Below are 15,573 nucleotides of genomic sequence, written 5' to 3' on the forward strand. Positions count from 1 at the left end.
TGAGGGGGTTATTTTTTTCCCTTTGATTTGCTCGGAATCTGTTTTTAATCTGGTTGTTGAACTTTTAATGCTGCATGTATGCAATGGATGTGAATGTTGAGAGGGCAGAGGATGTTTTGATGCATAAGAGATTGCTCGAGGAGGTCCGCGATCCCTCCAATCGGTCTGCGTTCTTCGTGCGAGTAGTTCAGGTGAATGATTCAGGGAATCCATCGCAGTCTTGCTCTTGCTGTATTAAGTTTTATAATTTAATTGGTTAATGCTGGTAGTCATGGTTTTGTTGTTGTTTTTCTGGTATTGCTTTTAGAGAAATTCTATATTTAGTGTAACATATGTTACATTTGCTATTATATGTCAAAATCACTAGATGCTTTACGTTACATTTAGTTGAAAGGAGAGGAGAGAGGCGACGAAGGGGAGCGGGGAGGGGCGGATGGGTATGAGGAGGGTGCGCGATGCGAGGTCGGGAGCGGGACGGGGATCACAATCCCTGTCGCAATCTCGATCACATCACCACCGCTGATGGGACTGGGGTGAGGAGAAAGAGGAGAGAGCTTGCAAGAAATTTAGATAAAAAAGAAATAAAATTTTAAGTTAAATTTTAAAGAATTTAAGAGAAGAGCATAGAATTCGAATTGATGTAATCGGGAAAGACAAATGTCTTTAAAAATTTTCTTTTACCAAAGAGATGGAATAGTAAATGACACATCTTTTAGTATAGGTTGGAGATAATTTTCCTCTTTAGTCGCCCTTTTACTGATTTGTGTATTCTTTTTCAGAATTTTGTTTGCTAATTAGTTTTTTTTTTTTCACTTTTAATGTTCATCTAAATTTGTTCTTATCTTAGCTTTGTCATTGAGGTAATATATGTCATAGAAATTGACTTGGTATAAACTTATTGTATAAACTTATTACCCTTAGTAATAGATTTGTTTTTTTTTTAAGATGCAAGTGACATCGTNAGGGGAGGGAGAAGGTGTGTAGGGGTTGTTGGGGGTGGGGATGGGATCGGATTCCGACTCCTCTGGCGGCGGCGGAGGGATTAGGGTTCGGGGGTCGGTGGGGTGCTCCTCTTGAAGCGGCTGCGCAAGTCCACCACCCGATGGGACCACGCCCGCGCTGTCGCCGACGCCCTCTCCGGCGAGAAGGTGCTTACCATTCCAATTTTCTATATCTTTCTTTTTTTTGGTTAATTTCATACGGCTCCTTGCAAATATAATAAATAATAAATATATCTCTACAAAGTTCAACTTTCATATATTGTCCTACAAAGTCACGATGTTTTCAAATATGTCCGTTAAAAAAATTTAATTAATCAAAGGTTAAATACTTAATCCTGATTAGTTTTTGATATTTTTACCTTTTGGAGAGACATTTGTGATGGCAAAATTGAAAAAATAAATAGTTTTCTGACGGTCTTTAACCGTAGCGAAACAAAGGGATATATTTGAAAACATTAGGACTTTCGCAGGGACAACATATGAAAGTTGAACTTTGTAGGATATATTTATCATTTACTATGTTTGCAGGGACCTGTATGAAATTAATCCTCCTTTTTTTATAGCCCAATTATGCTTCGGAGTATATTATTGAATCCACAGGGGGCGCAATTGGTTCAAAAGTAGAAATTGAAATCGGAATGGACTGTAATCAGAATTAGAATGGTAAGGAATGGTAAAATTTTCTAATATGTTTGGTTTAAAATAACAATCGTAATCGGAATTGCCGATTTCTGTCTTCACTGCTTGGTTGAGATGGGAAAAAAGGTTATGGTTATCAAAAAATAATTATAATAAAGTTTTAATTAAAATATAAAATATTAAATTAAATTTAAAATTGAGTAAGCATATTAAATATAGAATTAAATTTATAATTTGAATTCAAACTAAAAATTAAATATTAAAAATTTACATTAAAATTTAAAAATGATAAACTACAACTTGAAATGTAAAATTTTTAAGAAATTTAAAATTTAAAGTTGAGTTGACAATTCCAAACATATAACTAATTTACAATATGATTCAAAGTTGAACTCAAAACTACAATTTAAATTCCAATTTGAATCCATAAAATTAATTTAAAAATTAAACATAAAATTTGAATTTAAATTTAAATTCATAGACCAAATTCAAAATTTTTGATTGAATTTAAATTTCAATTTAAGTTCAAATCAAATATAAAATTAAAAATTTAATTTCGAAATTTAAATTATATTTTAATTAAAAATTAAAGTTAGAAAATTAAATTTAATTTCGAATAAAAAATAAAAAAAATAATTATAATATTTTCGGGACAAGCATTCATTAATCATTTTGCCGGGATTCTATCCGGTCTCCTAGACCGGATTGGAAAAAGAGGTGATTGGGAGATTTTCATTCTACCTGGAAATCGAAATCGGAATAGGACTCCCGCATATCAAACACCCACAAACGGAATCGTCCATTCCAATTCCGATTCCTGAGTGGAAAAAGGATGAACCAAACATGCCCTAGAAGTATTTTTTGGTCTCATGCCACCGTCGGAATAAGTTATTCAATGATAACTTACTTACTATGAGGATTTTTTTTTGTGTGATTGGAAGGAAGCACTTTGATTTTTGCTCTTGAGAGGTGATAGCATTCATAATTTGGTTAGCTTAATTCACTTACAAGGCAATTTATCTTATTCCGGAAAAAATGATTTGAAGGTTGTATATGATATTCCATTCTCGATATTTGACCGCACCCATCATCTACCAAACACTATAAGATTCTTGAGTAAAACAATGAGATATGTTGAATGTTCATGCATTCAAACAAGGCCTTTTTTTTTGGTCAATTCTTACACTCTGCTTCAGCTAATAAATGATAGATGACTTTGATTACAATTAACAGTAGTTTGAATTCCTATCTATTGGAAGGGGTGAAAAAGTTTAGTGTAGTATAGTGTAATTAAGCAAAGTTTACGTTGTTTTATTTTCATGATTTAATTACACTTAACGACATTGAAATTATAGGTTGTTTCTACTTTCTATGCTATAACTTCTTTTTCTTTAAATTTTGCATCAAACTATGTATTGAACTTCTAAAAGTTTACAGCAATCTCTACACTCGCAGCAGATGATACAATTTTACATGAAAATTGGGCATTTCTGCTTGTTACACTTTCTCTAATCTTTATATGTAGACTTACAGAGGTCTGGTTAGGGGAGTAACTTGTTTCTAAGGCAGTTTGATTGGGGGCAAATAGAGAGTAGCAGTGTGTGATGAGTGTGCAGAATTCAAAATCCATTCTTTGTTTTGTGAACTACAATCTCTGTCTAGTAAAATTGGCCGTAGAGGTTTTTCTTCTCTTTCCCATAGAGACTTGTCCAAGGGGCAATATTTATTGTTTAAAAGAAAGGTCAATATATCAAGTACATGGAAATAAAAAAACAATAGTACCTTAACATCGGCTATTGTTTGTTATCTGAGTGCAGCGACTGCTGTAAAATTTGAGGTTCTGATAAAATATTGTGCGGTGTAGAAGTGAGAATACCACTACAATTCAGTGTAGTAAGTGTAATTAAGCCTAATGATTAGTTTATGTCCTCTTTGTTATTATTATTTTTTTTATGTTTAAGCATTTTTTTCTCATCATCTTGCTCACTATTTGGTGTTTTGGGTGTCTGAAGTTCTCGAGAGAGCAAGCTCGAAGAGATCCTGATAGCTATTTCAACATAAGGTGAGTTTCTTTAGGTTATTCAATGATGAATTGCTTTTGAATCTATAGTTACTATTTGTATAATTAGCAGAGCTTTATAGCAGTGTCTTCTTGTTCTTATCTGTCCTCTTTTTGGGCCTCTAACCATTAAAGGGATTTCTACCCATGACATAAATCTTTGAGCATGAAGAAATAAAATTAGATTTTTCTGTTCGATAGATGGGATTGCTGGGAAAGAATTAAGTAGCTAACGTTTAAAATAAGATTATTTAGTATTATTATTCTTGTCTTACAACTCTATGGTTAACGTGGCTTGTTAGTTATCAAATTTCGTTTCGACTCTTGAATTTTAGTTCAGACAATTTTGATGGTTTGTGCTCTTTCAATATGGTCAGTAATTTGCTGCATATTTTTTTTATTATTGCAAAATAAGGCCCTTTCAGCCTTTCTTTAGTCTTCTCCAGTCTTTTTGGAACTGTTGGTACTTAAAATACTCAATAAACTCAGATTCCACTTCCTCCTTTTCAGAATGCTTACATGCCCTGCAACGGAGATGGTGGATGGTTCCAAAGTTTTATACTTTGAACAAGTCTGTGTGATATTTCTTTGTATTTTTAGAATTTGTAATTTATCTTTTGGGCTTGGAAACTGAGAATGGCTTTATTCTTATGATTGCAGGCATTTTGGAGAACTCCTGAAAAGCCCTTTCGACAAGTATGGTAACTTTGAAGCTGTACTTCAATTTCCTGTTATCATTAGTCTTAGATTCGGAAGTAAGTATTTAAGTATCACAGTTAAGGTTTGTTTTGGCGTGCAGTTTTGCTAGATATAACTTACAAAAACAACATTTGTTTAAAGGGCTAAGGTTGTGTATGTCTTGATCTCCTTGGATCCACATTGGTAGGTTCTAGTACACCAGGATGTTTTTCATAGAATTGTTTTTTTAGCTTGCTTACTTGCTAGCTTCTATCTTTATGAGTTTTTAAATAGTTAGTGTCTTATGTTTGTTCTGTTCTTTGTCATTGTACTATAGACTATCCTTTTTGGATCAACGCTTTCAGGATTATTTTTTGGGAATACTTCAAATACCACCCCTGTGAGTTCATACTTTCCCATTTTGGTATCCTGTGGTTTAAAGTGTATCGATTTAGTATCCCATGGTTTCATTTTTCTCTTTTTATTATCCCTTTCACTAATTTTTTTTCGTTAAATCAGTGACAAAATTAAAACTAAAAAGTACTAAAGTGAATATTCGATAAACCTAGGTGCGGTATCTAAAGTTTTTTATATATAATTTAACGAAATGTTAACGGAGAAGCTGACGAAGAGAGAAAAAATAAACCACAGGTACTAAATTGATACATTTTAAACCACAGGATACTAAAGTGAGAAAGTGCGGAACCACAGGGGTGGTATTTGAAGTTTGCCCTAATTTTTTTTTCTATTATTCATCAATGTCAAAATGTGTATTTTTAGCATTTAAAGAAAGATTTAGTTTTTTAAGCTATATGCATGTAAGGTAGACATTCATATCTATGTATCTCTATATCTTTATAGTTTGCATATATGTATGTATCTGTATCTATATTTGGATACCTATTTATCCACCTATGTTCAATGATGTTTATTTTAGCATGATATCTTTCTAGATATTAGTAGTCACATACTTTCAGCTTGGATACTGGATATAATATATCTAGGAGAGCCCAACTGTGGTTCTTGGATGGAATCACCCTGATTTTCTTTTTCTTCTTATCTTGACAAGCTATTAATCTCCTTTCTGGCTTTTTATTTTTGCTTATCTTTTGTACTATTTTCTTATACATAAATTACATATAGTAATTGTTCAATATAGATATTAAAAACACCGTTCTCTAACAGCTTAAGCTTTTGGAGAATAACGGTTGTTTCATATAATTTAACATGATATCCGAATGCAAGGACCTAAGTTCGAATCTCGCTAGGCCCTTAATCTCATTTAATTTCCTCCCATTTAAATTAAGTTCACGCCTTGAGCGTATCAAACTGTCTCGAGCCCAGGCGTGACGTGAGGGGGAGTGTTGAATATAAATATTAAAAACACCATTCTCTAATAGCTTAAACTTTTGGAGAATAATGGTTGTTTCATTTAATTTAATGTAATTATATGTTTGGGTGCTCTGGAGTTTGATTTGATACTTTTTGAAGAGTGGAGAAACATGTTTGGAGACAAAGAACTTTATTATTTTACAAGACTAATCCTACTACAGAAGTCAAGATGTCACCTCTTTGACGTTGGAATCTTGTATTACACGGCTAAATAATTCTGTTGGAGATTTTTCTAATTAGTGTAACTATTCATATGAGGTGAAATAGGAATGAATGGAGCATTTTTACACCTCTGTCTGGGCCTGTTTTGATGTAGGAACAACTGACATGGGAATAAAGGGATAACTGGTGGTACTTTCGAAAAATGGCATAACATAGGATTTTAGCTCATTGCAATCCCCTGATAATTATGAATTTTTAAGATAGAGTTCGAGTTATGATTTGGTTTATCATATGCTTAAAAAAGGGGATTGTTCTTCCATCGTACTTTTAGAACTCGTTCATACTCAACAAGGAACTAATTAATAATCGCCGAGTAAAACAGTGGGAGCCATGCCAGATAAGTTATTCTAGCATCCTAACAGGCCCATAAGGTAGATATCCAGTCTACAGGTAAACTGCACTAGAACAAAGCTGATGAAGGTGTTCTTTGCTAATTTCTAAGTTGGATCGGTTAAAGTCTGCTAATTCTGAAGTCTGATTACATAGGATATATTTGTTTCTATTTTTAGCTGTACATTCCATTGTGTTTTGTTGTACTTAAGGCTTCTTGATCCTTTAGTCCATGAATAATTCCACCCACCATCTATTAGTGAATCATGAGGAGATCCAAATTGGCTCACGCCATTAAATGTGGACATTTATGATGATTGTAATGATAGAAATCATCCAAAAAATCTTGGTGCCGGGATTTATGCATGATGTACGTGGTGTTGAATTTGAGTGCAGCATGAAGTTTAGGGTGCATTTGGTTCGCACTATCTTTTTAAGATTCCTAGTAATCTAATAGGAATAAAAAAATATGACGATGTTTGGCTAAATGTACTAAGTAATCTAGTTGGTAATATTGGATTTACTTAGGAATTAGATTCATCCCAAAATACTAATTTCATTCCCTTGAGGGAGGGTGGGTATTCTCATATTAATGGATTGGGATAATCATAATATGTTTAATCTGTTTCTTTCTTCCTACTCGCCAGCTAGTTGGTATTATTTTCCTTTACACTCTAATCTCATATCTCTCTCTAAGCTCATCTTTTTCTCTCTAAACTTCAACTCTTTTTCTCTCTCTAAACTAAGCTCTCTCTCCCCCTCTATTTCTAAAATCTCAACTCTCTTACTCCCTCTAATCTCGACTCTATTTCTCTTCCTATTTTTTTAATTATGCTCTCTCTCTCTCTCTCTCTAACCTATGTTTTCTCTCCCTTTTTTTCTAAAAATATGTTGAAATTTTGAGTAGCATTATCAAAAATTAATTAAAAAAATAAATTAATTAATTGTATATTTTCTGTAATCTTAAATAATATGACTAAATAATATGACCGTGCGAACCAAACACATGAATGCCACATTCTTAGTAATAGGATGAATAAGAATAAGATTCTCGGATATTTTTTTTATTTCTAGTAATCTTTTATAGTGAGAACCAAACGCACCCTTAAGGTTATGTTAGTGCATCAAACATATATTGAGAGTGACATGAAGGTTTTCTTCTGCAATTACATCTTGTTTCCTTTGTCCTAAAAAGCCTTGAATGAACTAAAGTTCCTTTCCTTTTCTGCAGGTTTACCCTAAACTTAGGGTCATGTTTTGGGTTATGTAAAATTCTGTTACCTGATAAATAAATGATTATTATATGCTTATCAGTAAGAGATATAATAATCTGTGTCCCAGTTCTTTCGTTCTCATTTTTCTTCCTTCACATCTTCAAAATCTCTTTCCATTATCTATTACCTGCTGGAATTTGTTGATTCAAGTTATCTGTGTGCTGTTTCTGCTGATTTGCATACTATCATCATTTTCAATTGAACCTCTCATATTTCAACAGTACAAGAAACTGTACCTATCCTTCATCAACGAGATCCCTAATGATCTACCTTTGATATTTCTCTTCATCATCAACATTATTTTTTAGATTAAAAAAACCAAAGAGAGTCCCCAACCGCAAGTACTATGTGAAAACCTACTATGAGCCAATTATCTCTATTCTTTAGATAACTAAGTGAGTATTGTCCAGTTACACAATGTGACTTTCATCACCTCCATTACAAGACAGTTATGTCTTTTCAGTAGTCTTCAATTCCTATGCCATCAAAACCTCCAGGGCCTCTTTAGTGTAGTGCAGTTTAAGTAGTGTTATTAGGATAAGTGCTATATTAAGATCTTCCCAAACTGCTTTTCTCTGTAGCACAATAAGAAATTCCAATTGGAGCTTATGCTTTTGATGCTCACTGTTCAGAATCTCATTTTAGCTTCCCATTACAGCAAAAGCTCCAGACTCTTTATTTGCCAAACACTACAATAGAGGAAGTTGCAGCTGAAAATAGAAGTAGAAGCGAGCTGAAACTGGCACTCAATATTGGCAGGTATATTGTACCATTGTGTCACTAAACTTATGCTTAGTTTCAGGTAGATCATTGAACTTCAATTTTATGCAATTGAGCCACTGAATTCTGTTTCAATTAGGTTACTTTGTCAAATTCAATTTAGTTTTCCTAATAGAGGAATGATGTGGTAGTTGATTTAGTTGTCACGTGTTTTCTAAGAGATGACGTGGCAGGTGATTCAGTTGGCTAATTCAGTTGTCTCTTCATCTCTAGATTACTATGATTTAACTACTGCATCATCTTATAGAAGTGCGTTGTGGCTGAATCAACAACAACATCATTTCCAAGAGATGATATGACAACTAAATCAGCTGCCACATCATTCCTCCTTTAGAGAAATTAAATGGACTTTAATGGAATGACCCAATTGAAAAATGAAATGAAGTTTAATGGCTTAATTGCAACAGATTGAAGTTTAGCAACGTAAAAGAAACTTTGTGCAAGTTTTGTGACCAATGGTGTTATTTACTCCAATATTTTGACTTGAATGCTTCACTTTGGAAATAAGTTAGTGGTTCCCTATAAGTTGAGATAGAAAAACAAAATAGGAGTCCACTTTATTTACATGTTTTCGCTAGGAAATCAAATTTTGTATACAATGTTGAGCCTATAGACAAGCTTGGTGGTAACTATTCCAAATGTTGAGCGTATTAACGAACTTAATTATCTGCAAGGAAGTTGGCTTAGTTTAAAGTAGAGATAGCTGGTTAGGTTGTCTGGGGAATTTGTACTTTGGTTGCAATACCCTTTTTGTAAGCTGTTTATTATTAAACTCTTAGCCTTTGTTTGGTTGGGGGTTAAGGGGTGGAATAACCCCTTAACCCCCATATTATTCCCAAACACTCCAAAAAATGGGTGGGGTTAGCTAACCACCTAACCCGAGATAGTCCATTTTGGGTGGGGTTAGCTAACCCCACCAAACCCCAACCAAATACTATTTTTTATTCATAATAACCCACTATCCTTCTTATCCCATCTACTCCAACCAAACACTATTTTTCACTATCCTGGACTTACTCCAACCTCCAACCAAACACAAAAATACTCTAATCCCACCTTAACCCTGAACTTAACCCTATCCCTGGAATAACTAGTTTTTTCTTAACCCCGAACCAAACGGTAGCTTAGCCTTTGGTTATTCAATAATGCTCTTAGATAGTCTTGCTGCTTTACTGAAAGAGGGTAAGAGTTTCTGATCTTTTTATTGCAGAGATTTTATATGGTGAAGCCTTGCCCAAAAGAGATGAAATGTGATGTTGAGGTAAGATCAATTTTCTCAATTTTGCTTATATCAAAGGGCCTTAGACATCTGACTATTAAATAATAATTGAAACACTTTGGTTGGAGATGTTGTATTCTGCTTTGGCTTAGTTGAGCATACTTTCATAAAGACGAAGTTTACTAATTACTTAGCCTTTTCTCTTTACGAGTAGTCGGAAAACATAAGAAAATCTGCTTGAAACTTAGTTTAATCATTTGTCATACTCAATTAGTTCCATTGGTTAGCCCTAGATTTGCACGTTTCAAAATTGTTACCTGATTGAGTGATCTTTTTCTCTTTATGTATTCGGTAATTTTAGTTTCAGCTCACCATTTAGCTTACACTTGTTCTCTGTTTCTTCAATTAGCTTACAAATGTTCTCTGTTTCTACAATCAAGTTTGTTGAAGAGAGATCAGATTGATCTTACTGACCATGGAATCTTACATGCAGAAATTCCTCCAGCTATAGATGAAAATATATATCCACCATGTATCGCATTTATATGTCATGAAGGCAACTGGATTACTTGTTAACAACAATGTGGTTGCCATTTCTAATCCTTTTCAGTCTTTTGTTTGACAGTTGAGTTCATATGCCATTAGGGACGTGGAGGAGTACAAAAACTTCTGTGACCGTCCAAAGGACCAGAGACCACAGCCTGAAGAAGTTATTGGGGTAATCTGCCTTAGTACATCGTGTTTCTTGGCTGAACTTAATCATTGTTTGACACATACGTCAAGATTATCCTTCCATTATTCTGTAATCAGTTGCTGCTGCTGCTAAAGAAACCACTTATCGTTCTATTTGAAGATATATCAAAGTATCTATGTTTCTATGGAGTGAATGTAACGGGGAAATTGTGTACTAGTAAACTGAGAGAGAAATACGGAGGATATTTGATTCGGTTGATCTGGCCTTAGGATACATGAAAATGCTGGATTGGCTCAAATCGGGAAAAAATAAAGTCAATTGACTCCCGTTTGATGCGATTCGGATTATGGTTCAGTATAACTGTCATAACTTGGTCCTTGGGTTTCTATTATGGATGTGCAACCCCAATCCATAAACAATTGTTTGAGCCGGACGACTGGGCCAAATAGGCTTTCCATTTAATGTTGTTTTTGGGCCCAAATTCTATCGCTTTGGCCTACGAATTTGCCATTGTTAGGCCTCGTTTGATTTTTGTTTTTTTTTTTTTTAATAGAATCTCTACATGAAATATAGAAATAGTGTAGAAAGTGATAATGGCTTTCTTCAATCCTTATATCAAGGTATTTGATCGGCAACAAAAAATGAAAACATGGAAGCAACTTTTCTTTTGCTTCTATGATTTTTTAAAACGAGTTGTCATCGATTACTTATCTGGAGCAAGGATTTAAGTGTCGTGGCACGGGGTCGTGCCGGAAACTTGCCGGCACGGTATGGCACGGTGCATGCCGAGCCGTGCCGATGCGTGCCGGTCAAAAAAATTCTTGTGTGCCGACACATAATAGCATGAAATATTTATTTTCTTTAGCAACAAAATATTCTAACTATTTATTATGTCTTTTTATCACATCTTTTGAACTTTATTGAGGAAATTATTTACTAATTTAAAGAATAGAGGGTTTTGAGCTGTGCCATTGACACGGGGTCTGTATCGTGCCGGTATCTTGTTGGCACGGTACGGCACGGTGGATACGGCCCGTGCCAACGGGCAGGTAAAACCTTGACCTGGAGTGTATGACAAGCTAACTAACCAAGACAACAAGAGAAAAGTCTTTTCACTAGTATATCAAATTATATAGAATTAGTGTTTGAAACAAATAGAAAAACGGCAATGATGCCAAACGAGGCCTTAGTTATTTTTTACTATTTTAGGGAAGTTTTATCTTCTTCCCTTTCTTGCTTTATATGAATCAAATTGGGCTAGGATTTTTTGCATTCATTTTAGTTCCAAACTATAACATAATAGAATTTCAGTTTTACTATTTTTGGAAAGTTTTTATGGGACAGATCTATATAAGGTCCTAGGGTTTGTGTAATTTGAGTTTTGGAGTTCAATAATAGACGATTTCTCTCGGAAGAGATTCTTCTTTACCTTCTCTCTTGTCCTTGTGATTTTCATCTTAATCATGTGGCTTACGATTGCGTTAGTATCACGTGGATAAACAGTTCTGATCTGAAGACGAACTAAGTTTCATGTGACAATTGGGACACCCTTTCTCCCAGGTGAACGAAAGTATATGGGTTCCTCAAGTTCTTTCTTTACATTCCATTCAGCTTGAATGTGTTGTTGGAATCTTTTTTTTTTTTTTCCCTGTAAGTCAGTCGTAGTTTGATGGTTGCTATATGAAAAAAGTATAGTTATGTATTATGTTGAAATAATTTTTGGTATTTCAGGATATTGCTGAGCACCTGACGACGATACACCTATCACGGTGTGAACGTGGAAAGCGCTGTTTATATGAAGGCTCAACTCCGCCTGGTGGATTCCCTAATTCCTGGGTATTCTTCTTTTACTACTCTGATAGTCAATTCCTATTCTTTCGAGCTTTCAGAGCAGCTTCTTTACTTAAGGAAAACATAAAAAAACACACTAACCTAACCTGAACTATAGGTAGTTTGAAATGAGTATCTGAACTTCAAAATTTTTGATTCTGCCATCCCTTCCTTGCAGTATGCTTACTAAGTGCCATTTTATCTACACACCAGTATCTTTGACTTTTTCCTGACAGAAAATTCTATAACCTAATAGAGTATACTTGACCGAATATGCTAAAATTGTTTTGGCAAAAGTGATTATGTGCCAGAATCAATGTTCTAAAAAACAGTATGCTGAATGCGGGCGATCGACTTGCCACATAGTGTGGTGGTATGCATGTGCATACGTCTGCGCATATACGGTTCATCTATTAAATTTTTTTAAAAAATCAAATATAAATGTAAAAAATAACTAATATACTTAGCAGCAATAAGCAGATGTTGGCTAAACTATTATCAACAATAATAAGTATTTCAAGAAACTATCATTCATGATTACATATAGCCATCTAATTGGCCGACACTAGCATAATAATATCTATCAACTACAAAAAATATTCACCAATATTTATAAACATAATTGTTAGATATATTAGGAATATTACTAACTAAAATAAGAAGAGAGATAGTTAAGTTATATTTATATGAAGATAATTACTTCTTTTTAGACAGGATTAAAGTGCAATGTTGAATGGGATTGTTTGGTTAATGATTATACATTTACATTTTACTCTTTTCATACAAGTTTGATTAATAACAAAGCATATGGCATCATATATTTTATGTACGGAGCAGTTGATGGTCCGAACCACATATGCGGTCGCAGGCTGCTTTTTGGAACAATGGCCAGAATTACTCGATTGAATATTCCAAAACTGATAGATAGAAACAGTTAAGATTTTGCAAAACTTAATTAAATTTTCTAAATTCAAATGGTATAGAGAGAGGTCAGATAGTAAAATCCAAATTTTCAAAGTTGAAGTTCCCATTTCAAAATGCATTATAATTCACATGAGGCCTCTATTTCCTTACCAATCTGAAGAGTCTAGTGCTTCTGGCTGGAGCAGGAGTCTCAAATCAGCTTATAAAAATAAAAGCTAAAGCTCTAATTCGAAACTCCTACTTTAAGCTTCAGAAGGAAGCTTTTGAGAGTATCTTAATGAAAAATTGTAAAGTCTTCTTCTCAAGGTTCTACTCAAGTTGCACTTCTTTAAAAGCTTCAGCTGGCCCAACAGGCGCTTAGTCACATTAAAAACAGCAGCTTTTGACTGAGATACGAAAATTGCTATTTTTGCAGTGCTACAGTTTAACCCTAATTTCTTCCTTTTAACTTTCTTCATGGAGTTATAAAGTGTTTACCTTTTTTTGATAGAATGGTGCGACGTATTGTACATCTGATGTGACAATTTACAAGAACGGCGAGCTACATACTTGGGACAAGGGCTATGATGACGAAGGAAATCAGGTGAATTTCTCATTTTAATCACTTTATTTTTCCAGTAAGGCACTCTTTGATTAGTTCAATTTATTACTCTTATTCCGCACAGCAACCACTGAAAAAGGTCTAAGAATAGTTTTTCTGGTCAAGCTCTGGCTATTCTAAGAAATCTCTGATACTGCTATCTCAGCCTGTCTCAGGAATTATGCTATCACTCATTTTATCCCTAGTTACCCTCTTACTGATTTCCACGATTCTTCCACCACAACAATTATTCATTTATCATGACGGTTATACCTATAATCCAAATACATTTAGGGCTTGTTTGGTTCAAGGATGGAATTGGAATGGATAATGGAATGGGAATGAATTGTAATGGTAATTGAATTGGATTGGCTTACTCTTCCAAAACGTTTGGTTCATTTGTGGATTGGAAATTGGAATGAGTTATTTACATTTTATTGCTTGGTTCGTATAAACTAAAAAATTTTAAGATACCATAATACTAATTTTACTCTCAAATATAATTTTATATTATTTAAAATTTATGAAAAATATAATACTATTCTCTAATAAGTTTTCCAAAAAAAATATCAAATTTATTTTTAAAAACTTAATTGATGTGGGTTAGGGATAGGGTTTTGAAAGAGGATAGGTGTTTTTTTTTTTTTTTGATGAGAGAGGGGTGAAGAGATCGTACACAGGACAGGAGGGTGAGATGGTCGCATGGCCCTCAGGAACTTAGTGGGCTTCGGGAATGAAATCTCAATCCGGGCTGGAAGACCGAAATCAAGCTGAAGGCTGATAGGCCATTCCCATTCCAGTCCGGAATAGGATCCCAAACTGATTCCTGCAAACCAAACAAAATTAACCGGATTTGATCAAACTGATTCCCATTCTATATCCAAAATGGATGAACCAAACAAGCCCTTAGTCTCTTCCTGGGAATCCTCATATACCAGGATGATCTTTGGATTAGAAAACGGTTGTCTGCAGAGAATTTGTTCTGGGAAAACCTTTTAGCCGAATCATTTCTTATTATTAGGTCTGGGGACCGAAGGCGGGTCCGTATGAGTTCAAGCCCGCTCCGCAGTCGAGTTACGACGACATGTTCTCGTCCTTGAACTTCACACCTTCTTTGTCCCTGGAGAAAAAGATGGACAGCCCTTATGTAATTAATGAACAATAAGACTACAGTTTCAATATTATTTGTAGGAAATCTGAGCTCATGTACATACTTGCCCCCCTCTTTTTCTGCTGCTCATATGTTGTAGTAATCAGTGCTTTTTTTTATCTCTTGTTCTAAATTTTGTTCTGTAAAAAGTTATTATTAGTAGCTTCTCTCCCTGGAGTTTGCCTTGTTTAGCAAAACGATATTAACCATTTTGCGGCAGAGCTTCTGCATGAAATAATGATTTTGTAGACATTATTATTGATAAAAGTGATATATGTATGTGTTCAACAGCTCGCCAATATCGGATGTATTTACGGGATTAATGCTGGAATGTTCTGGTGGAGGTGGATAATAGGACTTTTTCTTATAAAATAACCTTTTAAAATTTTATTATTTGCCAAATAATATTGTCAAAATTATATTTGAAAAACTAATTTCTTAAAGACGGTGAATGGTTCACCGTCTTACTTTCCTAATTTTTCAAAAAAAGGGTATATCATTCATCGACTTTCACTTGTTTACTGTTTCTTTCTATAATTTTAACAACTACATAAGTATCTCAACAAATCATATATAATTTTAACAATTTGAAAATTTTAACAATCTATTCATGCAATCCTAACAATTAAAAAGGTTCTAATAATTGTAATAATTAAACATCAAGTATAATCTTAATAATTTAAAAATTCTAATAATATATTCATATAATCCTAACAATTAAAAAAATTTTAATAATATATCTATACAATTCTAACATTTAAACAAAAATTGTAATATTCCACACCGCAATCCTAATTATCA

General features: G+C 33.9%; 1 protein-coding gene across 1 annotated transcript; it reads left to right on the forward strand.

Moving 5' to 3' along the window:
• Positions 976–15,067, forward strand: LOC109723166 (chromophore lyase CRL, chloroplastic). The gene is given in 10 exon segments (XM_020251428.1): positions 976–1,054; positions 1,057–1,148; positions 3,653–3,702; positions 4,210–4,270; positions 4,360–4,395; positions 9,586–9,636; positions 10,220–10,312; positions 12,020–12,124; positions 13,533–13,625; positions 14,644–15,067. Coding segments are annotated over 10 exon segments (777 nt in total). The 5' UTR covers positions 976–1,002; the 3' UTR covers positions 14,788–15,067.

The sequence above is a fragment of the Ananas comosus genome, linkage group 17, assembly GCF_001540865.1.
Source record: "Ananas comosus cultivar F153 linkage group 17, ASM154086v1, whole genome shotgun sequence".
NCBI classification, from domain to species: domain Eukaryota; kingdom Viridiplantae; phylum Streptophyta; class Magnoliopsida; order Poales; family Bromeliaceae; genus Ananas; species Ananas comosus.